At 42.6% G+C, this 24811-nt stretch overlaps 1 protein-coding gene across 1 annotated transcript in view; it reads left to right on the top strand.

Moving 5' to 3' along the window:
- Positions 1 to 22517, top strand: part of LOC137384019 (immunoglobulin-like and fibronectin type III domain-containing protein 1) — a 61396-nt gene extending 38879 nt beyond the window's left edge. The window contains exons 14-25 of the mRNA XM_068057586.1: positions 770 to 894; positions 2782 to 2923; positions 5509 to 5805; positions 10323 to 10622; positions 10759 to 10932; positions 11808 to 11936; positions 13821 to 14123; positions 17011 to 17099; positions 17191 to 17383; positions 19331 to 19630; positions 22078 to 22404; positions 22495 to 22517. Of these exons, the coding sequence (XP_067913687.1) occupies positions 770 to 894; positions 2782 to 2923; positions 5509 to 5805; positions 10323 to 10622; positions 10759 to 10932; positions 11808 to 11936; positions 13821 to 14123; positions 17011 to 17099; positions 17191 to 17383; positions 19331 to 19630; positions 22078 to 22404; positions 22495 to 22517 (2402 nt within the window). The remainder of the gene's footprint in view (positions 1 to 769; positions 895 to 2781; positions 2924 to 5508; positions 5806 to 10322; positions 10623 to 10758; positions 10933 to 11807; positions 11937 to 13820; positions 14124 to 17010; positions 17100 to 17190; positions 17384 to 19330; positions 19631 to 22077; positions 22405 to 22494) is intronic.
- Positions 22518 to 24811: the final 2294 nt, after the last annotated feature.

Genomic DNA, 24811 nt, shown 5'->3' with positions numbered 1-24811 from the left:
CGGGCGCAATTAGCGAAAGCTTGCAATGGTGCTGAGTTCGATCTGGGGACATGGTCAGCTTCTAGCGCAGTTTTTTTAAACAGATGCAAAAAAACTCATGGAAACTCAATTTGTGCTGGCCACAATTTGTGCTTGGAGTTTCATGATTATAGCCACTGGTTAGGCCCATTTTGGGTGAATTGTGCTGGGAAAAAAAATGCTACCGGGAAGAAATTCAAGGCCATAGTGCTTTTCAAATGCTCTTGATATTAATAATTTGGCAGAGGGTTTGAGATGAAATCTTTACAATTGCATGTATTGTGTGGTCAGCTATGTTATTAGTGTTAGGTGCAGGGGAAAAATCAAAATATCTGGATACATTTAATATTGAATAACGTCCCTATGTCACTAGTATGTGTGGCGAAAGAAATCTGGGAATACAGGAAAAAGGAAGACTTCAATATCATAGAATGGGAGATATTTGACCTTTCATTGGGATCTAATGGTAACTGTGAAGTATAAATATTTGTTTCATCTATACAGTCATCATAAAGCTTTGACCTCAACTAGAATTTTGTTAGAAACCAGATATTGCCAAGCCATGAATGTATTCAACTTGCCCAGGGACTGTGACTGAAACTTACACATGATTTATATAATGAGTTAAAGTAGTGCAATTTAAAAAAATATGCTTCCACATTCAACAGGTGAACTATTCAAGTACAGATTAATTTCTAATTTACAGCAAACATTTGACTTTTATGTGACATTTTCTTGTGCATTATCATAGAGCCAGCTCGGCGTTTCAAAAGTGGACTTTCAGATGTGAGTGCTCGAAAGGGACAAGCAGCTGATCTTTGCTGTGTAATGGCAAATCAAAATGCACAAGGCACCTGGTTTAAGAATGGTACAAAGGTAGTTCAGTTATTTTTACTGAAACATTTTAAAACTGAGTAAGTAGGTTAAAAGCTATTGATTTTAGTCTCCTCACGGTCCGATTTGCATGGATAACTTTTTCTAATCAATTCACGGGCTGTGTGTGTCACTGGCAAGGCCAGCATTTATTGCCTAACTTTAATTTCCCTTGAGAAGCTCCTAGTGAGCTGCATTCTTGAACACTGCAGTCCATGTAGTGTAGGTACTCCCACAATGATTTAGGGAGGGAGTTCCAGGAATTTGATCCAGTGACAGTCAAGTTCCAAGTCAAGATGATGTGTGACTTGGAGGGCAACTGGGAGCTAATGATGTTCTCATGCGCCTGCTGCCCTTGTTCTTCCAGGTGGCAGAGGTTGGGGGTTTGAGAGGTGCTGTTAAAGAATCCTTGGCAAGTTGCTGCATGCATCTTGTCAATGGTACACACTGCAGCCACGGTGCACCAATGGTGGAGGAAGTGAATGTTTAAGGTGATGGATGGTGTGCCAATCAAGCGGGTTGCATCCTTCTGGATGGTGTCGAGCTCGTTGAGTGTTGTTGGACTGCACTCATCCAGGCTAGAGTATTCCATCACACACCTGTCTTATGCCTGATGGTGGAAAGGCTTTGGGGAGTCAGGAGGTGAGTAGCTCGCCACAGAATTTCCAGCCTCTGATCTGCTCTTGTAGCCACACTCTTTATGTGGTTGGTCAACTTAACTTTCTTGTCAATGGTGGCTGCCAGGATATTGATGTTGGGGGAATTCAATGTTGATAGTGCCATTGAATGTCAAGGGGAGGTAGTTAGATTATCTCTTGTTGGAGATAGTCTTTGCCTGGCATTTGTGTGACAAATGTTTCTTGCCATTTACCAGTCCATGTGTGAATGTAGCAAGACTTGGACAACATGCGGGCACAGACTGCTTCATTATCTAAGGAGTTGCAGATGATCTGAACACTGTGCAATCATCAGTGAATATCCCCACTTCTGACCTTAGAATGGAGGGAAGGCCATTGATAAAGCAGTTGAAGATGGTTAGGCCCGGGACGCTGCCCTGAGAAACTCCTGCACTGATGTCATGGGGCTGAGATGATTTGCTTCCAATAATCATAACCATCTTCCTTTGTGTTAGGTATGACTCCAGCCACTGGAGACTTACTTCCCGCTCCCCACCCACAACCACCCGATTCCCATTGACTTCAATTTTACTAGGTGTCTTTGATGCTTCACTCATCAAGTGCTGCCTTCATGTCACCTCTAGAATACAGCTGTTTTATCCATATTTGGAACAAGGCTGTAATGAGGTCTGGAGCTGAATGATCCTGACAGGACCCAAATTGAGAATTGGTGAACAGATTATTGGTAAGTGCCACTTGATAGTATTGTCCTCAACCCCTTCCAACACTTTGCTGATGATTGAGAGTAGACTGATGGGGCAGATTGAACTTGTCCTGCTTTTTGTGAACAGGAGATACCTGGGCAATTTTCCACTTTATCATTTCAATGCCAGTGTTGTAGCTGTATTGAAATAACTTGGCTAGAGGCGTGACTAGTCCTGGAGCACAAATTTTCAGCAATGCAGCCTGGAAACTGTCGAGGCTCATAGCCTTTGCAGTATCCAGTGCCTTCAGCCATTTCACATGGAGCGAATCAAATGGCTGAAGACTGCCTTCTTTGATGGTAGTGACCTGCGGAGGAAACTGAGATACATCCACTTAGCACTTCTGGGTAAGGATGGTTGCAAATGCTCCAGCCGAGTCTTTGGCACTCACATGCGGGGCTCTGGCATCATTGAGGATGGGGATGTTCTGGGACCTTCCTTTTCCCATTCCTTTTTTCTTGTTTTTGAAGTAAACTTGTCTATATTTGTTTATATTTGGGTGACTATAGATTACTTCAGGAGATGGAAAAGTAGTTACTAAGGAGGGAGCAGTACAGAAATTGACTATACCCAGTGTCCAGGAGGAAGATTCAGGGACGTATACATTTGAAGCTGATGGAGGGAAAACTGAAGCCTCTCTGTTTGTTGAAGGTAAATCACAATGTTTATGAAAATAACATAGCTTTTGTGGCAACCAAATAAATTCAAATCCACAGTAAACCAACAAGTATGCACAACAGTAGAAAAAAAGAGAATTTGAATGCAAACTATTCCTTTAACTGAAATCCTTCCTCTCAATATATTCCTTCTGTATGAAATAATCAACAACAGCAGAAGTGCAGAATATTAAATTTGCAGACTGTACAAACCTTAGCACAACATGAATTGCTTTACAGTGTGACTCATAAGTTACCAAAGTCTTCAAAATATCTGATGGATGCACATTTTGGGCTGGATGTAATGGGTCCCCTGGAGACGGGCTAGGAGGCGGAGGGGCCCAGAGAATTGCGGCGACAGGCAGATGGGGGGGGGGCGCGGGGGAAGGTGGAGAGCCTGTCCTTCCCGTTGCACCATAATTAAATCAGAGGTGGGATAGGCTGATGACGGCCTTCCCACACAGAGACCAATTGAAGCCCTTAAGAGGCCTATTATCAGCTACTTAAGGGCCGCTTCCCCCTGCTGCTGACATTAAGTTAGTGGTGGGGGGCCTCCACTACGCAGGGAGGTCACCCAGTAAAACTAGGTAGCCTCCCTGCAGGCTTGGGGGGTGGCCTCCTCCCTGGGCCATCTGTGGCCCATGGAGGGCACCCAGCAAAAAACAACCCACCTCCCTGAACCTCCCCCTCCCTTGCACTCAATGCCCACCTTCCCTCCCAAATCGCCAGGGTCTACCCGGCACGCCCCAGCAACACCGCCTCACTTCGCTTTAGTCTAGGTCTCTAGCGCTAGGCTTGGATCCAAGGCCTCCTGTAGTACCGGCAATGACCACTTCTCTCGGTGGTGCTGCCGATACTACTGAGCTGTCAGCCCTCTGATTGGTCGGCAGCTCTTGGAGGTGTGATGCCCATCCCTTTCACCAGGCAGTTAATTGCCCGGGCAGCATTAAATAGAGCCGGGTGGGGCTCTGAATGGCTGAGGTGGGCTTCCCAGCACCTTTTCTACCCGCAACAGGAGCCCCGCTGACTCTACTAAATCCAGCCCGAATGCTCCAGATTTGCACTTTTTACAAGTTGCTTCCTAAAATCTTAGCATTCGCTAAAGAAAATTGAATAGCCTTTATGTTTCCACTGAGCTTACATTAGCTTAAACACATAGCCTGGAGATTAACCAGCACTGTAGTTCATAATTTGGTCTTGCAAAGTGGCTAAGAACAATCTGGCAATTTTTTGTATTTGATCAATTCAGTGAAGCGCTCTTTCATTTCTCACTGAAGTTTGAAACAAATGATTTCATATGTGTTGACACATTAGAGCATTTGAATCTGGTATTTTAGTGCTGTCTGAATGAGTGACAGATGAAGTATGGTATTGTGAATCAACTCCGTTTGCTAAGGTATAGGAATATTGTTATCCCATTCTTTAGCAGAATGTCATTTGCAAACACACCATCATGTCCTCTACATGAGTTTATATTTTGGAGGTAGACTATTTTATTGTGCATTGCCTGTCAATTAGTTTAGTTTTGATCATGCGGAAGGATGGGAAGAGGTAATTAGAATGGGTGGAGATGCACGTATAAAAATGCTGACATTGACTGTTAGGACAAATAGCATGAATCTGTGCTACAAATTCTATTCAAACTGACAGCTGCCAAATTTAAACATAGCTATGTGTAAACATAACATTTGCCATTTTTTTTAGCAATAAGACACAGCCCATGTATAAATTCCAGAAAGAACTTCCATTTATATATTACATCTATCAGAATGGTTCCAGGGATGGGGGATTTTAGTTACTAGGTTAGGTTGGAAATGCTGGGGTTGTTCTCATTGGAGCAAAGGACATTGACGGGAGATTTGATAAAGGTGTACAAGATTATGGCAGGCTTAGATAAGTTAGATAAGGAAAAACTGTTCCCATTAACCGATGGTACAAGGACTAGGGGACACAGATTCATGGTTTTGGGCAACAGAGGGGGAACGTGAGGAAGAAATTTTATATACAGCAGGTGGTAATGACCTGGAAATTGCTGCCCACGAGGGTGGTGAAAGTGGAGACAACCAATGATTTCAAAAGGAAATTGGATGGGCACTTGAAGGAAATAAGCTTGCAGGATTATGGGGTATGAGGATTGAGAGGGAGAGTGGGACTCACTGGATTGCTCCGTGGAGAGTCAGCACGGACCTGTTGGGCTAAATAGTCTCCTTCTCTACTGTAAATGACTCTATGACATTAATGTGTCTCTTAAGACATTTTAAAGCACTTCACATTGAATGAATTATGAAAAATAACATAAATAAACTATATGTTGGTCCTATAGAATGCTGTTACACATTCTACTAAATCAACACAATGCAATCTCCTCCAGCCAACATCAATAACCTTACTCACATGGCAGTTAATTAGTATCTGTGCCCTTATTTTTTCCATATAAGCACGCATAGTAAGTGGTAGCAATAGGAACTGATCAGTAGAACAAATACTATTGTGCATCAGTTGAAACATTTTAGTGTAAGGGAATTTGAAATTATTAGATGATTGTTAATTATTGTCTTTAATGCTACTGTTCAACATCAGATCCTCCAGAGTTTGATCAGGATGTGCTTGACCAACTTGGAAAGAAACCTATACTTGTTAAGGCTGGTCATACTGCAACAGTGAAAGTGCCATTCTCAGGAAAGCCACCAGTAAAGGTGTCTTGGTACAAGAATGGGGATGAACTGTTTGAAGACAGCAGAATCAGCATTGACAACAGTAGAACTTTTACACGATTATCAATCTCCAACTGTAATAGAAAGGACAGTGGAAAGATGACAATTAAATTGAAGAATGAAAGTGGTACAACAAATGCAAACATCAGCCTGGCAGTTATTGGTAATGTATTCATTTCTTGCTGTTTTCTTTGATATATTATTCCATTTTTATTCATAAGTTAGATTTATGTCATATTCAATGTTGTGTTCAGCTGCATAAAATCTCTGTTCATACAATTTAGATTATATGCAGCATCTTATGATGATGATGCATTACCCTCTCTTCCCACAAGTTTACTCTTACTAGTCCCCTCAAGGAAGCTATGTGTTGGCTGACTGGCTGGCAGGAAGGAAACAACAATGGGTCAGTGGAAATTCTCATTCAATGGTTCCTTTGACCAAGGGGGATAAAGCTAGTCCCCATTCAGCATGGCTGCGATTGGGAACTGAATGCAGTGGTTCGTCAGACTTGTCTCCATGGTTTCATGTATTGATGCCTCAAACTGTTCTGTTATGTTCTGATACCTTCTGTCTCGAGAAACAATGCATCTTTTTGTTTTGCAGAGACTTGAGATGCGTTGAACAAACCACTTAAAATGAAAAGATCACATTTTTATGAATGGACCATTGGGGGAAATTTCTACTGCCCTACTGGAACTTCCAGCCAGCTCTTCCGAGGGTACCTATGCTGGGAGTTCCCATGTCCTTGCTCTCACAACAAACTAGTAGATGCTGGTACTTCTTTTTTTTCTTCTTCTTTGGCCTCCTTGTCTCGAGAGACAATGGGTAAGTACCTGGAGGTGGTCAGTGGTTTGTGGAGCAGCGCCTGGAGTGGCTATAAAGGCCAATACTAGAGTGACAGACTCTTCCACAGGTGCTGCAGATAAAATTGGTTGTCAGGGCTGTTTCGCAGTTGGCTCTCCTCTTGCGCTTCTGTCTTTTTTCCTGCCAACTGCTAAGTCTCTTCGCCGTGCCACACTTTAGCCCCGCCTTTATGGCTGCCCGCCAGCTCTGGCGATCACTGGCAACTGACTCCCACGACTTGTGATCACTGTCACAGGACTTCATGTCGCGTTTGCAGACGTCTTTAAAGCGGAGACATGGACGGCCGGTGGGTCTGATACCAGTGGTGAGCTCGCTGTACAATGTGTCCTTGGGGATCCTGCCATCTTCCATGCGGCTCACATGGGCAAGCCATCTCAAGCGCCGCTGACTCAGTAGGGTGTATAAACTGGGGATGTTGGCCACCTCGAGGTCTTCTGTGTTGGAGATACGGTCCTGCCACATGATGCCAAGGATTCTCTGGAGGCAGCAAAGATGGAATGAATTGAGACGTCGCTCTTGGCTGACATACGTTGTCCAGGCCTCGCTGCCGTAGAGCAAGGTACTGAGGACACAGGCTTGATACACACGGACCTTTGTGTTCCGTGTCAGTGCGCCATTTTCCCACACTCTCTTGGCCAGTCTGGACATAGCAGTGGAAGCCTTTCCCATGCGCTTGTTGATTTCTGCATCGAGAGACAGGTTACTGGTGATAGTTGAGCCCAGGTAGGTGAACTCTTGAACCACTTCCAGAGCGTGGTCACTGATATTGATGGATGGAGCATTTCTGATGTCCTGTCCCATGATGTTCGTTTTCTTGAGGCTGATGGTTAGGCCAAATTCGTTGCAGGCAGCCGCAAACCTGTCGATGAGATTCTGCAGACACTCTTCAGTGTAAGATGTTAATGCAGCATCGTCAGCAAAGAGAAGTTCCCTGATGAGGACTTTCCGTACTTTGGTCTTCGCTCTTAGACGGGCAAGGTTGAACAACCTGCCACCTGATCTTGCGTGGAGGAAAATTCCTTCTTCTGAAGACTTGAATGCATGTGAGAGCAGCAGGGAGAAGAAAATCCCCAACAGTGTAGGTGCGAGAACACAGCCCTGTTTCACGCCACTCAGGATAGGAAAGGGTTCTGATGAGGCACCGCTATGCTGAATTGTGCCTTTCATATTGTCATGGAATGAGGTGATGATACTTAGTAGCTTTGGTGGACATCCGATCATTTCTAGTAGTCTGAAGAGACCACGTCTGCTGACGAGATACACTCTGATGCTGGTACACTCAGTGATAAAAGGTGTACAGGCCTTTTCAAGAGTGCAAGTAATAACCTCCATGGAACTACCTGGACCTCAAAAACATAACAATGGGTGAACTTATTTTTAAAGTTAATGCAACCTCCTTACCAAGGGAATCACTTGAGGCCAATTTTCATGTTCCTTGCACTAGGGTGGGGTCAACCCCTGGTATCTTTGCTGAATCTGGCAGCAGAGACCGGGGCAGGATTTTTCCCTGTGGGCTTCTGAACCCTGCCATCAGGCTGAAATGAAACCCGGACAATTTGGGAAACAGTCACTCATGGTAATTTCCCCAGGGCGGCCAATTAATGGCTAGAGGATAAGCTCACCCCCCAACTAAGGACGGTGGGTGGGCTCTCGAACTGGAGGTCTAATCAGAGGCCTTCCAGCTTGAAAGAATCTACAGGCTGCAAAGGAAGGTAAGTAAGGGAGAGGACACTTCAAAATGAAGGTGCCCTCTCTCCAACCTTTTTAAAATTTCAACTAAAAAATGCCCTTTGCAGCCAGATCACCAATTTTGGGGGGAGGAGTTGTAATGAGAAGCATTTGATGTTGTCTGATGCAACATAAATGAGAAGTGTGGAGTTCAGTTGTTGAAGATCTCAAACAGGTTTATTAAACAGCTAAACTACCATACAGTGCAGAGCTACCTATTTACTGGACCTGCCTCTAGCCATTACAGTTGCAGAGTGAGTCTGGCAAGTAGTCACATGACTGTGCCCTGGTGCGTAGCTCATTAGCATACTAAGATCTTAAAGGGACATCACTCTTAAGGGCAATCACACAACAGGGGTGGGGAGCCCCTCTACAGGGTGTCCTGTGGCTTCTGCAACACCCAGGAAGGCAGGGAGGGCCTCTAAGCCTGCCTGGTCCTCTGGCTGTCCCCTTCATTCTGCTGCCTGGGAAGCTGCCTCCAGGCACCTAAACTGTCCCCCGCCGCCTGCAGGAACCTGGAGACCAACTGGAAAATTCCAGTCCGAATCCATTAATTGGCCTTAAGTGGCCCTTATCAAGCCAGGTTGGCTACCCGTCACATGTGGGCAGATAGCCCTGCAGCCCTCATTCCACTTCTGCAAAAATGGTGTGGAGGCAGGATAGAGCCGGGGAACTGATGCACTGGCTTGAGGGGGGGAGGCTATATTTAGCTTCCACCAGCCTCCAATCCTGGCCCTGGTGGGGCCTAAAAATCAAGCCTCAGATCTCCCAGTAGCTTGGGGCAAGTGGGCGCTCAAGGTGCACCCATAGTGCTGCAGGTGCCTGCCAATCCATGCTATCCCCCAATTACGAGCATATGAACACACGAATTAGGAGCAAGAATAGGCCACTCGACCTCTCAAGCCTACTCCACCATTCAATAAGTTCATGGCTGAACTGATTTCTCCACATTTCCATCTGCCTCCGATAACCTTTCACCCCCTTGCTTATCAAGAATCTATCTACCTCTGCCTTAAAAATATTCAAAGACTCTGCTTCCACTGCCTTTTGAGGAAGAGAATTCGAAAGACTCACAACCCTCTGAGAGAAAAAATTCTCCTCATCTCTGTCTTAAATGGGTGACCCCTTATTTTTAAACAGTGACCCCCAGATCTAGATTCTCCCACAAGGGGAAACATCCTTTCCACATCCACCCTGTCAAGACCCCTCAGGATCTTGATATGTTTCAATCAAGTTGCCTCTTACTTTTCTAAATTCCAGCAGATACAAGCCTAGTCTGACTGATCTTTCCTCATAAGACAGTTCGCCCATTCCAGGTTTTAGTCTAGTAAACCTTCTCTGTACTGCCTCCAATGCATTTACGTCCTTCCTTAAATAAGGAGACCAGTACTGTACACAGTACTCCAGATGTGGTCTCACTAATGCCCTGTATAGCTGAAGCATAACCTCCCTACTTCTGTATTCAATTCTCCTCACAATAAATGACAACATTCCTAATTACCTGCTGTACTTGCATACTAACCTTTTGTGATTTAGGCCCTAGGACATCGAAATCCCTCTGCATTTCAGAGCTCTGCAATTTCTCACCATTTAGATAATATGCTTCTTCTTTATTCTTCCTGCCAAAGTGGACAATTTCCCACTTTCCCACATTATACTCCATTTGCCAGGTCTTTGCCCACTCACGTAACCTATCTATATCCCTTTGTAGCCCCTTATGTCCTCTTCACAAGTTACTTTCCTGCCTATCTTTGATTATTCCAACAGAGTCAGCGCTGGGAGGGCATCAGTTGCCCATGACCCTGGTACAAATGCCATGATTAAAGCCATGGCATTTTGGGGCCATCATGTGTATTTTTTTTAATCCTTGTTGTGTTGAATCAATAAGAATTTCAGATACGCGTTACTAAAATGTTTTACTTATATAACTCAGAATTGCGAATTTTACAAACCTATACCAAACCTTGTTGACATCATCTGAAGCCTTTAACTACAGGATATCAATTGCTATGACAGAAATATTAGCATTTAGTTTGATTTGATTTGAAATAAATCTTTGAAGGTTTTATTGATGTCCTGTTTCAGATAAACCACAGGCACCTCAGGGGCCTGTAGAAGTTCTAGAAAGTTCTGAAAGTTGTATTTCCTTTAAGTGGAAACCACCCAAAGATGATGGTGGTATACCTATAGAACAATATGTAATTGAAAGACAACAGGTTGGTAGAAGCACGTGGACCAAAGTTGGTGAAGTGGACAAGTCAACAACAACATTCTCTTTTGACAAAGTGGAGCTTGGAAAGAATTATAAATTCAAAGTTTTGGCAGTGAATTCAGAAGGCATAAGTGAAGCATTGGTATCGGATGCAGTCACAGCTGGTAGAAAAGGTAGGTTCTTGTATTGTTGGACAAGGTCCCAAACATTTTATGGCTACATTGATATATAAAGCAGTTGGACAATTCAAATCGTTTTCATGCAAAATAACTACCAAATTTAATGTTTAGTGCAAATATTTTTCTCCAGCTGTTCCTGGACCTCCAGTAAAACCAAACATCCTGAATGCAAGCAGCAAATCCATTACATTGTCATGGACTCCACCACATAAAACTGGTAGTTCCAGAATAATTGGATATATCATAGAAAAGCGTAAGAAAGGGAGCAACATTTGGAATGCTGTCACTGACTCTCCAGTTACAGGTAATATCAACTCTCAGCCATTTTGATGCAACAATTAGGACACAGTCTTAAACTGTTTTCAGAATTTACTCTAACATTATTAAAGATTTAAATGCATGGTACATAATAATTAATATTCAATACCTAATTTCTCATAGATCATCATTTTATGCAAGAAAATGGCATTAATTCTCTAAAAAAGCATAAATCAAAAAGTTTAATTAAGCTTTACCTTGCATGTAATATAGCTGATCCAACAAGATTACTGAAGTTAGTTCTAATATGCCAAACTCATCAGTCGGAATGAGACGGAAATTTTCAGCTAACCTATTGAAGGATTATTATGTATTAAGTCACTTCCTCTAAAAATCATTTTTGAAGAGAAAATGTTCATATTTGCAGGTGTTACTTTGCGAGAACAAAATTAGTGTCTTTGAGACTGAATGCAACCATCACCCTAATTTTGACTCTTAGCATGCTTTTTTATGGAATGTGAATATATAAAAAAAGATTGTCAATGTATTCAGATTCCATGAACAAAGAAAGAGTTCAATTCAGTGCTTTAGTTTGTTGTCTGTGTTGTGTATAACCATAACTGTCTTTTAAAAACCCATTTTTTTGTGAATGCTGCAATGGTAGAACCGAATAACGATTGGTTCATTTTATTTCACAATGTTCACAAAACACCATTCATGCTTTAGATGCTGGCGTACAGACAAATAAAGAACACTCATCTGAATGTTGAAAGTCTGAAAGGTTACAAGTTAAGAACCAACATCCATATTACTAATACATCCAGTTCATTTATTCAGTTACATATTAACTGAAAGTAGGGCAAAAAGGCATCTTAAGCAGTTGCTGTGATTTCTAAAATGATTGAACCCAATTTTACGTAGGTAAGAAGTGGACGGTCACTGATGTTGTTGAAGGGCTGGAGTATGAATTCCGAGTGATTGCAGTGAACTCCTCTGGTCCAGGGGAGCCCAGCTGTGAAACTGAAGCAGTGTTTGCTCGTGAGCTCATAAGTAAGTACTTTCAGTGTACTTTACAAATAGGGATAATAGCTCATCATAATAATATGAAATAATGCAAGAAATAAAGACAAAATATATTGTATAATAATAAGGAAATATAAAGCATATAAAATATAACATATCAAGAAGTGTAATCTATAATAATCCCTTTAAGTGGAGCTAATCAGATGCTAAAATTGTATAAATGTTGATAGTATTATGAGTGAAACTACGGGCTGGATTTTCCCGTGGGCTTTGGGACCCTGAGGTCGGGATTAAATGGGGGTCCTGAGGTCGGGATTAAATGGGGGTCCTGAGCCCGCTCTTTCAGGCAGTGATACCAGCAACATAATCTTCTGGGAGGCAGCCTACTAATTGGCTGCCTTCGTGCTTGCCATTTTATGAAGGACGGCAGGCGGGCTCTCGATGCTGCAGGCCCAATCCTTGGGCCAGCAGCTCTGAAGCCTCAGCAGCCTCTCCGGGAGAGGTGGGTGCTGTTGAGGCAGGTCGGCAACCACAAGGGTGCCTCAACATGGAGGTGCCCTTGCCAGCCAACACAGAAGGGCTGCACTGAAGACTCCCAAAGCTGGAAGGGACATTGGGATAGAAGGAAACTCCCTCCATGATCGTGGCTTTTCATCCACATGGCCCCGTCATTGGGGCATGAAAACTCTTGGCTTCAATAACCGCACCCACCGCAACCCCCCCCCCCACCCTCCACCGACCACCGCCGCCTGCCACAGGTAGGCTGCCTCCAATGAGCCAACAGTCTCTGCATGTGGCAGGGTGCGGTGGTGCTCTGATGGTGGGAAGTTCCAGCGACACTGCAAAATCGTGCCTAACTGAGACCTTAGCCACCCTAAGTGGATGCATACCTCTGTAGAGCGGGCAACCTATCCTGTTACCAGCCTGACCCTGGGAAATGTCCTCAGTAGCGGGAATGTCCCAATGCCAATCCCCCCTATTTTTCAAGCACCCCCTGCATCCCCCGTCCCCCCAACAGCAACCCCCCCCGCCCCCACAAACTCCACCTCCAACCTTGTCTCCACAAGGCTGGGAAAATTCAGCCCCATGTTTCATTTCTCATGAATGGGCAGGCCCAATGTATAATACATTGGTATAAAATTGCATTTGTTTTCTACTGATCAAATTTATTTTATTCAATAATGTTTATAGTTCCTTTGATGCTCAAGAAGATTAGGGAAAATGTTGTAGTGATGTCACCTTGTCATTGTTGTATCCTACCATAGATAAGGTTTTTGTTGAACCTAGTGAAATCTTACACGGCTTATAAAAAAAGTATTTGTAATTTTGTTACTCATAGTGGACAGGGGTATGATTATTCAAAGCATTTTCTAAGATAGCAATTAACCTCAGCACTTCTAATTCTCTGCCTCATATCATCCCAGAACAAGATCAGTGAGATGGTCTACTCCCAGCCTTCTGCCAAAATCATATTCTCAGCAGCCAGTAGGTGAATAAGAGCTGCACTGTGTGTCTCTCCTTCCTAATTATCTCTACATTCTTGAGTAAAATGCTGCACTTCCATTCAATACCTCCCTATAGTAGTATAACTGAGGGCTGAGAATCAAACCTCTCATGATGCCTCCAGAGCTTACACTTTTCTAGCCACATTTATGTCCAAAAAATCAAATTTATATAAAAGGCACACGTACCTGGTTTTGCAGCTCCACTGATTAAAAGTGACTAATTATTTAACGGTGAAGCAATTAACCTTGTCCATTTACAACCCTTTTGAGAATCATAGTATAATTTTCGGAAATGCAGGGTTTAGAGTTTTTGAAACATTTTCTAATTTCAGCAATTATTTTTAAGTCAATCTCAAACTATGGTCGAGATGTGTCTTGACAATTTTACTCAACCTTCTGCTTGCAGAGCTACCTGGAGCTGTGAGAAATCTCAGAGTAACAGACTCCACCTACTCAACCATATCACTAGCATGGACACCACCAAGTAACCATGGCAATGATGCTGCTAAAGGGTATATTGTTGAAATGAAATCTTCTGGAAGTACTACTTGGACTAGGTGCAACACTGCTGCTGTGGGATTGACTTCATATACAGTGAAAGATTTAAAGAAAATGGGAATGCATTTTCTACGTGTAAGAGCTATCAATGATGGTGGAATGGGCGTACCCATAGAATTAGATAATTATGTCCTTGCCATGCCCCCACCAGGTAATTGCATTTATGGATTAACCTTATTGTTTTAACTGTAGTCTCAGGAAAGATGAAACAGACACTGTAATGGTTCATTGGCCATGACTATAAAGAAAGGATTAGTAGAATCCTTCAGGTCAATATATTCTGTATGCTAAGGCAAGATAGAAAAATGCTGAGGATTAGAATGAGCTGAATTTTCTCAGATGTTGAGCAGCCCCGCTGCAAGGACCAAAAGCGAGAGCCAACCCCACGGCAGTTGGTGATGGGTCCCGGGGGCAGCATTTTTCCAGTGGCTGCTAATTAAGGTGCAAAGGTGCCCTCGATGATGAGGTAAGTTCTTCTGAGCAAGATAGGGCCTGACAGGCAGGCCCCATCATGGGGTGGGTGGGGGGAGGGTGGAATATTCCAGTGTCGCGCCTTAGCTGTGGGGGTGTCCATTGCAGCTGGAGCACCCGTCCATGGGCCATGGAACAGCCAATAACGATGGCCACCCCCCACCCCTCCCCCAGAAAACAGCTGGGAGGCTACCTGGGTTTAACTGGTGGTCTCCCCACTTGGCAGTGGCCCCTCCTGATATGGTCAAAATGCTAACAGACAGGAAGTGACCCTTAATTGGTCACTTGAGTGGCTTAATTGGCCACCTGGCAGGCAGCCACGCCACTGAGGTTCTCACTACTGGTAATATGCCACGGCGGTGGGTAGATGCTGGTCTCTTCTCTCGACACCTTCCCCTGCCATATTACCAGCCCTCCCGCCTCCCACTCCATTTCCAAAGGGCTGGTAAAATATAGTCCAATGTTTCTGCTCTGTGTAGAGAGTCAGACAGGGACCCCAGGACACAGGAAAGTGACCAATACTGGTCAAATTCATAAGATAGACTTTATTCTTAGCTGAGTTACATTCAAACACAGGTCCTGGAAAAAAGTAAAATACCTCATTCTGCCAGTTAATCTATCAAATTATATGTATTTTTTTGTTTATATAAATGGTTTAGTGGTCCAGGCTCTGCAGATCTGTTCTCTTGGTTTTTCAGTTGACCTGGTGAGAATGGGCTGGAAATGTACTCACCCATACATGGATGGGTTGTATGCAAATTTATTTAACTTTAATGTGTGCTCATTGAACATGGACACAGGAGCTGCCCATTAAATTGCAGCGTTCAACGTCTAAGGTCAGTGGAGGCGAACTTAACCTTGTGCTTGGACTGGGCCCTGCGCAGTCATTCTCAGAGCATTGTCCTGCACAGGTCCCAGGAGCAGCAATCAAAGTTTGCCTCAAATAAACCCAGAGTGTTTTAGGCAGTTTGAAGACTGCCTCTTCCTCCCTTGTGGCAGGCTCTTCTCTGTAGCTTCCTGGTTCATGTTCGGTTCAACTTCTCAGCAGAATCTAGGGAGCCTGCCTCACCTATTCAAAAGTCCTAACACCCAGAAGAATGACTTGCGTCAGCAGGGCATTCCGGGGATGGACAGAAGTACCTGCTCACAGAACTAAAGAAGTTTATAGCATAGAAGGGAGTCACTTGGCCCATCTGGTTCCTTCACTAGATCAATCCAAAACAAACCCTACTGCCCAGCTCTCTCTCCATGACTGTATATCTATGTGTGGCCAAAGCTTCTCCTATCCCCAATTTGATTTCTTTCAGAAGCATTGAGTGATTTCCATCAGAGCCCACTGAATTATCTGCCCTGAATTTTGCTAGTTTTTTTCAGAAGCAATTCATTTATAGTTAGCTCTAACAATTGTTCCATGTCTTCTACATTTTCACTTCCATCAGCATTAATAAATAACAAATGCTAAATATTTATTTAATTTCTCCACCACGCCTTAATGCTCCATAATTAGAGTTCCGCTTTCATCCGTAAGTTGTTCTACCTCAACTTGAACAAATCATAAGCTTATCAAAACACTTACCATTTCCTTTTGTGTTTATCTTCAATAATTTCTGCATATTCCCTTTTAGCACTTCTAAACTCTCTTTTCACCTCCCCATTACACTTTCTTTATTCCTCTTGATTATCTGTACTATTTTAGTCTTGATTTATATGACTCCCTTTTAAAGCTTACTTACATTTAATTTCTCAATTTATCTATGAAGCGTCATTCCTTCATGCACTCTGTTTTCTGCCTTATAGGAATTTATCTATTTTGGATTCTGTTTTATTTTTGAAAATTTCTAACTGCAGACACATTGATCTTTTTGCTAACATTCCTGCCCAGTTAATTTTCACCAGATCCCTTTCTAATTTACTGAAAATGTTCTTTTTTCCGACCAGTATGTTTTATCATTGACTCTTAATCATCCTTTTCTATTTTCACACTGAACCTAATTATGTTGTCGTCGCTATTTCCCAATTTTTCTCTTATTCTCACTTCTGTTATTTGTGCCATTTCATTTCCCAGACTAAATCAAACAATACTTCTCTCTACGCACCTTTCACATCCTGAGTTATCCCAGCCAATAAAGTACTTTTGAAATCAAAACAGAAAATGCTGGAAATACTCAGCAGGCCTGGCAGCATCTGTGGAGCGAGAGTACTTTTGAAATGTAGTCACTGTCGATATGTAGACAAATGTGGAAATCATTTTATGCACAGTGATGTTCCACACACAGCAATGCAATAAATGGCCAGATAATCTGTTAGGGTTTGGTTGAGGGATAAGTGATGACTAGGATAATAGATGTGTATTGAATTCTCTTTTGCTCTTGGACTTCTATATATAATCTTAAATAACCCAGTCATGCACATATAACCAAAGCCAACAAAAGCCACCTACACATTTGTAATTCATCCCTGACTGTATCATTGTAGAGATACACCAATGATGTCTTTCAAATTTATCAGGTTTATATTTACCTGTGTCTTCTGCAAAGTTATGCTTTTATTTCTATCTTACATTTCAGTGTGCCCCAAGTTTATAATGGATGGATCTGTAAAAGGTTTTATGATCATCAAAGAAGGAAATGCAATTCGAGTCCAAATGCCATTTGAAGTGAGGAACTCCATAAATTGGTTTATCTATTTTTGCATTTGAAAGATAACTTACAAGTTTAAAGCTTGGTGATTTCTATGTACATTTTTAGGCATCACCTCCTCCTGAAGTGATTTGGCTAAAAGATGGATTTTCGCTGTCAAAGCAAGCTACAGTGACCAGTAGCAGTGATGGCACTCAGCTTTTTATTCCAGTTTCCCAGAGATCAGACTCTGGAATTTATTCTGTAACACTGAAGAATCTTCTTGGACAAGAATCCTTTAGCTTTGAGATAAGAGTTACAGGTAATTAAGTGCACTTTGAATCTTAAATTTTCATATAAAAATTGAAAGAATTTGCTTTTATATGAAGTAAAGAACTTGCATTTATAGAGCGCCTTTCACAATCTCAGGGTGTTCCAAGGTGCTTCACTGCTAATGAGTACTTTTGAAGTGTATTCATTGTTGTAATATAAGGGAATATGACACCCAGTTCAAACACAGCAAGATCTCACAAACAGCAATAAGATAAGACATTGTCACCACTGAGTCAGTGTCTCATTCTCAGGCCATCCCAAAGCACTTCACAGTCAGTGTTGTTTTGTAAGCAAACATGGCAGCTAATTTGCAAACAACAAGGTTTCATAAACAACAATTGAACAAGTGGCCAGATAATCTGTTTTTGGTGATGATGGCAGCTAAATCAATGTAGAGTCGATTAATTAAATGAAAAATGATGATCAAATTGTGCTGTTCTGATTCATAATGATGGAATATGCCATGAATGTAGAACTTTTCAAGAAGGAAATAGTTTCCTGATTTTGGAGAGATCGTAATAGGTTTGCTGTAAAGCAGAAAGAAGGTTTGCAAAACCAAATTAAACTTTTTTCAAAGTACCTAGTCACCATATATTGACAGAAAATCCCTCCGACACTTTTTCTTTTCTTCATAGTATTTTGTCATATTTCTTTGTCATATTTCTTAAGATCATTTTATATCAACTTAGAATTAATCTTAAGGAGGCTCATTGTGAAAGTGAGCAGAAAGTCATGATACAAATTATTAAAAAATGAACTTAATTATGTTGCACGTACATGCAAACACTGTATTGAGGAATAGTCCTAACTTGTAATAACCCGACACAATTTCATCTGAATTGAAAAAATACATTGAAACATAGAGCTGAATTTTATAAACTTACTGCTGAGAATGGTGGCGAGCTTTGTAGAAGGCTCAACGCATGCGCGACTTGTGTGCCGTTGAGCCCCGCGATATTTTGCATAGGGGCTCATTTAAATGGAGGGGGCAGTGCGGCTGCCCCCCATGACGCAGAGATGGTGGCCTCTCCGTCCCCAGCAATGGAGTCTAGCGCCACCCTACAGGCGCTGGAACCATTTTTAAAAGGCTTCAAGCTCTTTAGGTGCATTCTCATTTTTTTAAAGTCAAAGAATGTGGAAAAGTGCAGTTACACATAGAATTACATTTTCACTCCCCTCACCCACACTGCCCAGGGAGAATTGATTCATTAATTGGACATGTCCCCCCTCAGAATACTTTTAAACAGATTCCGACCTTTCCCCCTGACCTTTAACAACTTTAAACCTTTAACCCCTTCCCACCATCCCCCCACCAATCAAAAAAGATTCCCTCACCCCCACCCCCCGACAGCTGCCCTGAGAATTACACTCCTCCCCTCTCCCCACCAGTGTCTCACCTCGGATCCCCAAACGGGAATCTGAAGGCGCGGGACTTTCAGCCACCGGCCGGAATATAGGCATGAGACGGCCGTCTGGTCCAGGTAAGTTAATTAACATTTATTTGCATTAATTGTAATAGGCAAATGAAGGCTTTGCCTCCATGCAGTGAGGGGGAGGGCCACACTGAGGCCTCGCCGCCGTCGGTAAAATGTGGCGGGGCCTTCTCGGTGTCGGGGGTCAAGGCAGGCCTCTCCCGGAAGAATTTTCCGGGCCCCCCTCGCCCCCGACACAACCCCCGATATCGGAGGGCTGGTAAAATCCAGCCCATAGCAAAAAATTAAATTATAATACTGTGAAAGCAGCTTTGTTTAGCTTGTCCTTCTTGTGCTAGTGAACCATGAGGCCAAGAGTAAATCTGAATAATCTGTAGTTTGTTTTACAGAATGTTACTGGATAGAAATTATATTTAACCTTGCAACTTTTATTGTAAAATTGATTAAAAGTCTCAAATAATTTTATATCCTTCTGTAACATACTGGCATGTATTATTTTGCAGCTGTCCCCAAACCTCCAGGTCCAATAACACTGAATGAAAATGTCCCTAACACAGTGACAGTTTCTTGGGAACCATCCAGAGATGAACCTCTAGATGACCATTTGTATTATGTTGTCATGAAAAACGATTCGAGCAGACTGAAGTGGCATACAGTGGGGGATAACATCTTCAACAACAAATTCACAATCATAAATGTTGTTCCAGGGTTTAAATACTACTTCAGAGTTTTGGCAAAAAATGATATGGGTTATAGTGAAGCTTCTGAGACACGAGAGCCATGGTGCATTTCAAAGCAAAGAGGTAAGAAATATTTGTAGCCATTTTTTCTCACTGCAGAAACACTTAAAATAATGAACCCATCATTGAATTTCAGGTCAAAATTTCATGCACCAATTTTAACCAAATTGTTGTGTATTTGTTAAAGATAAATGACAATGTTTAAAAACCTGTTTCCATGCTTTATCCAACAATAATATTAAACAAATCTCATATGCAGGAGGAGAAGAGCAATATCAAACTACTTTTGTGTTTACTTATACCACTAAACAAAGGGACTCCTGACAAAGCAGAGCATGCGCAGAGCGATCGCAGACATCAACAGTGCGTGTGAACATTTGCCAGCTTGCCAGTATGAATGCGCGCGCATGACATCACCACACTATGATGTCCTCATTCCTCAATAGCTGTCTCCATTCACCCAAACAGTACCCCACTCCCTCCCACCATCCCTGCTGCTTCACCCCACTCGCCCGCTTGCTCCCCACCACCTTCCCTCAGCCACTTGCTCCCCCCCCCGCCTGCTTCCCCCCGCCCCCCCTCAGCTACTCGCTCCCAGCCCACCAGCTGCTTCCCTCCTCGGCTGCCTCTTCCCCCTCTCAGCCACTCGCTCCAGACCTCGCCACTGCTCCCCTCCCCACCTCAGCTGATCGTTCCCCGCTCCTCGCTTCCACACCCACCCACCCCACCCCACCCCACCCCAACCCAACCCCGCTCTCCGTCTGTTCGCCCCCCCCGCCTTCAGCCACTCGCTCACTGCTTCACCACCCCCCCGGACAGCGGGGAGCAAGCGGCGAGACAACAGGCACAGGAGGGACCAGCAAACAGAAACGCAATGGCAGGAGGGAGCATGGGAATGTTGGGGGTGGGATGGAGGCGGGGATGGCAACTATGGATGGGATTTTCAGATTGAATTTGTTTTCTGTGATAAATTGAGCAGTGCCATCTTTAATCCTGGAAGCTGCCTGTAGCGTCGCAGACAGTGATGTTTCAGTGTAAGAGACTGTATTTGCGCATGTGCTAGTACTGCGCCACCTAGTGGTTGCATTGTCTGCAAACACAGCCATATCTAAAACCCAGCCTCTGAAATGCATATATCCCTCTCCAAAACTCTGTTGTAACTTTTCCACTTCCTGCTGTTTTGTCCTACTGGACTCTGAGTGAAGCTATTTAATTAACACTAAGTTTGTCAGGAATTTAGAGCTTTGTGATCATCTCCACAAAGAATAAATCTAGCTCTTAGTTCCTGCTGCGAATCAATTCAGTTTTAATATTATTAATAACTTTCTTTCTTGAATATGAACCTAACCTGGCTGCAAACATTAAAACCTCATTTTCTGACCAACGTAGAATCAGGACAGAGGCAGAACTCAAATTTTCTGTTGCAAAAGCAAAATACTGCAAATGCTGAAAATCTGAAATAAGAACAGAAAAAGCTGGAAATATTCAACAGGTCAGGCAACAACTGCGGAGAGAGAAAGAGGAGTGTCACTTCGCCAAATGGCAATCTGCTTAGGGCACTTAAAACCAATGAGCAGTAAACTGTTGAAGCACCCTGGTGCCTGTTCAACTACTGAACTGGAAATGTAAAATCTCAAGGTTTGACTGTTCATAAAATCATTATAAGTACAAAGTAGGCCAGAACTAATCAGGAAATTATAATCTAGATATAATTTTCAATGCAAGATTCATAAGAAAACAGCGCCTAAATTTTTTAAAAACTTGGGCTACAGCTTACATTTTATTTTTGTTTTTAAAATTCAAGGGTTAACTATACAAAGCAAATCAGTTTTGGTTCTAGCACCATGGATCTGTATATAAGCGGCAGCTATCTGGAACTGGGTTGACATCTTTTGCCTTAATTGGTTAATTAGAGGCACAAAATAAGCATTATTGCAGGCAAATTCTCATTGACCAGATTTCTCTAGTTAGGCTCCTTTTGAAAAAACTCAGCTACTGGAAAACTGAATCACTTAGTACCTCAACAGTTACTGTTAAAATTGGTAAAACATGGAATGACTCACATCCAGGCTCCTAGAACCAGGAAACATTTCATTTTCCTCCTACTAACCTTCATAGATGCATAATATGCACTACAATTTGGCAATAAAATCACATATTTAGTTTGAATATTCAGGCATTTTGTTCCCAGTAATGGTCTCCAGCAACTCTGTTTTGCCTGCAGGATGGAGGTCTCCAACCTTTGCATCCTATTCTCTAGGCATTTTGTCAATGTTATGCGACGACAGCCTGACATGAGATGTCCTTCTGTAGCACGCCAGAATGGTTCTGACACTTTTCCAGCCAAGAGTTGCAACTTTGTGCTGTTCCACGCGAACTGGCAGCACTTAGCCTATAAAAAAAGCAGAACTATTTTAATATGGTCCAAAAATGTTAATGTCAGAGATCTGAAATAATACAAGGAATTGCTTTTGATAGCCATTAATTTACTATTCTGTTTCTTTTTACAGATCCAATTACTTTAAATTTGCCAAACTACAAGGCTCTGAACAATACGAGAGCCCCTGAATTCACTGTGAGGTTAAAGAGTCACATTGCACCCAGTGGATCTGACATTAATATGAGCTGCGCTGTTAAAGGATTCCCTCCACCTAAAGTGTCCTGGTTCAAAAATAATATAAATATCATGGACGATGCAAACTTCTGGTCAACAAATGTCTATGGGGTTTGTTCCCTTTGCATTTTTGGTGCAAGTCCAAAAGAAACTGGAGAATACACAGCCATTGCAGAGAATTCCGTTGGAAGAGCTATCTCCTCAGCCAGATTACTGGTTAGAGGTAATTAGAGGCATTTCAGAATTTTTATTCTTTATATACAAACAGCCATGGGAATGTTGAAGATAAGATGTTTGTCTCATGTGTTATTAGATTCAAATGCTACTTTTGGCTAATGATTGAATCCTAAGACTATAATTGAATTTATTAGTTTGAAAGAAATCCATGGCTGGGGGCAAGGGATGGAGACTTGCTACATTAAAAAGAATCTAACAGTCCAACTCATTTTGTGTTATGCATGGCAAAGAAGCCTACAGCATATTTGCATCTTCATTCCAGTTGACAGTGGATTTGTGAAAATATTTTGATGATAACTAGTAGATCTCCTGAAGTGTGTCTGACAAGTACTCTGATAACTGGAGTCTGCCTTATTATGTTTAGTGAGGTGCCCTGAATCATATTCATAATGGCAGTTTCCTCTTCACTGTAATACAGTAATGTACCCTGATTGATTTGAAATAATAATATTGCATGCTCATACTGAAAGACATTGGCCTCACAAATATATTATTGGTAATACTATTTATCTGGCACTTTGCAACTTTGCTTAAGATGCAAATAACTTTGTTTCCTCTTCCTTCCTCAAAACCTCTTATTTCCAGTCATTTATGAAACATAAATCCTGTATTTTCCTCAGATATATGAGTATAAAATATATATTTTCTCCCTCATACTTTCCATGGTGGATTTGTAGATTGTAATGAAACCATTATTGCTGTTGTTTTGCCCAGATTTTCCTATTGTCCATTCTTCATTGACCAGCTTCTGAACAGTCAATCATCTTGATTCAGATCTGGCTAACCAGCGTAGATCTTGTCTTTGTGCGATAGTGTGAAACAGGTAATAGCGAGTTGACAGTCTGTTTTACATTGCTCTTATTTCAATTTACTTCAGTCGAATTAAAAAGTGGAAGAAATGTGCAACAGGCTGCTGACTCTATTGACAATTTTTATACACCGCATAAAGTCAAGATCTACTCCACTGACTCCAGGCACAATGCCCAAAGTCAGCATCAAATTATTTCCCTGTGGATTGAATACAATGCAATAAACCTCATTGCAAACAACAGCATTAGCTCAGAAATTTATTCAATAATGCTACGACTGAGGCGGGAGGAGTGCACTGTTTATTCTAGTTCCACTTCTCCACGGGTTCACAACATATATTTAAATTTTTCCCACTTACTGTCAATCATAAACTCTATTTTTATCCCAGAATACAACAGGTTTCTTTAATAAACAACAAAATTATCAGTTTATTATAAAACAAGGCTTAACCAGTAATGAAGTAAAGCATAAACACACGGTTTGAAAGATGAAAGTTCCTTTTTACCTGAGCACCTCACACTCACACACGTATATACCAGTTAACCAGAAACATAAAGGGATTTTTGTTTTAAGAGCTCTATTACAGACAAAAAAAAACACAGGCTGAATACTTGCTCATTCTTGAAGAAACAGCAGATGAGATATTTTGTGTTCTAAAACTGACATACAGTTTGGCCTCCATGTACACGTAGATGGGTCACTGGGATCTTTTAGAACAGTTCTTTTCAGACAGCATTGAGAACTAATTTAGCAGGCTTTTCTTCAAAGATAGGAGATGAGATGGGTTGACAGACTGGACTTCTGAGGGTCTTTTAGAGAGGTGCTGGAAAGCTGAGCTGGGTTGTGGTCTTCTCTCCTTCGTTGGGAATTCTCTTCTCTCCTTGAAAGTTCTCTCCCTTTTTATGCTGTTCAACCCCAACCCAGAACAATTCAAAAGCGAAACTGACAACAGGAGGTCAACCTTTTGACCTTCATCAATCTTGACCTGTCACTTCTTCGTAAACAACTTCTCCAAGTGTCCAAAGTTCTCTGTTGCTTATTGAACTGGAATTCAGGTGGTTTTCCGAAAAGGTTTGTTGTTATTGCAGGAGGTCAGGCGGTTTCCCAGAAATTCTTGTTTTCCTCACAAGACCTCTCAGTGCCCCTTTTAAAAAAGGCTGCGTTTGCTGACAATGCTACCACTAGGTGACGCTGCAGTGGCAAGTGCAGCATATGCCACTAAAACGTCACAGTCTGCGACTTCAGGCAGCTGCCAGGACTAAAGATGGCGCTGCTCAAATAATCACACGAAGGCAACCTAACCTAAACACATGGCAGCACACAATGGCAGGAGGGAGTGAGCGAGCGAGCGAGCAGGCCGGGGACGGCGGGGGGGGGAAGCAGAGCGGCTGGAAAGAGTGGAGCAGCCGGAGAGAGCAACGAGGGGGGGAGCGGAGCAGGCAAAAGAGCAGAGCGCCCAGAGAGAGCAGTGGGGGTGGGGGGCAGAGCGGAGCGGCCAGAGAGCAGCGAGGGGGGGGGCGGGGAGCAGAGCGGCCGAAAGAGCGGAGTGGCCGGAGAGAGCAGCAAGGGGCGGGGGTGGGGGT

This window comes from Heterodontus francisci, chromosome 25 (assembly GCF_036365525.1).
Source record: "Heterodontus francisci isolate sHetFra1 chromosome 25, sHetFra1.hap1, whole genome shotgun sequence".
NCBI classification, from domain to species: domain Eukaryota; kingdom Metazoa; phylum Chordata; class Chondrichthyes; order Heterodontiformes; family Heterodontidae; genus Heterodontus; species Heterodontus francisci.
This window is presented reverse-complemented; position numbering and strand designations above follow the sequence as displayed.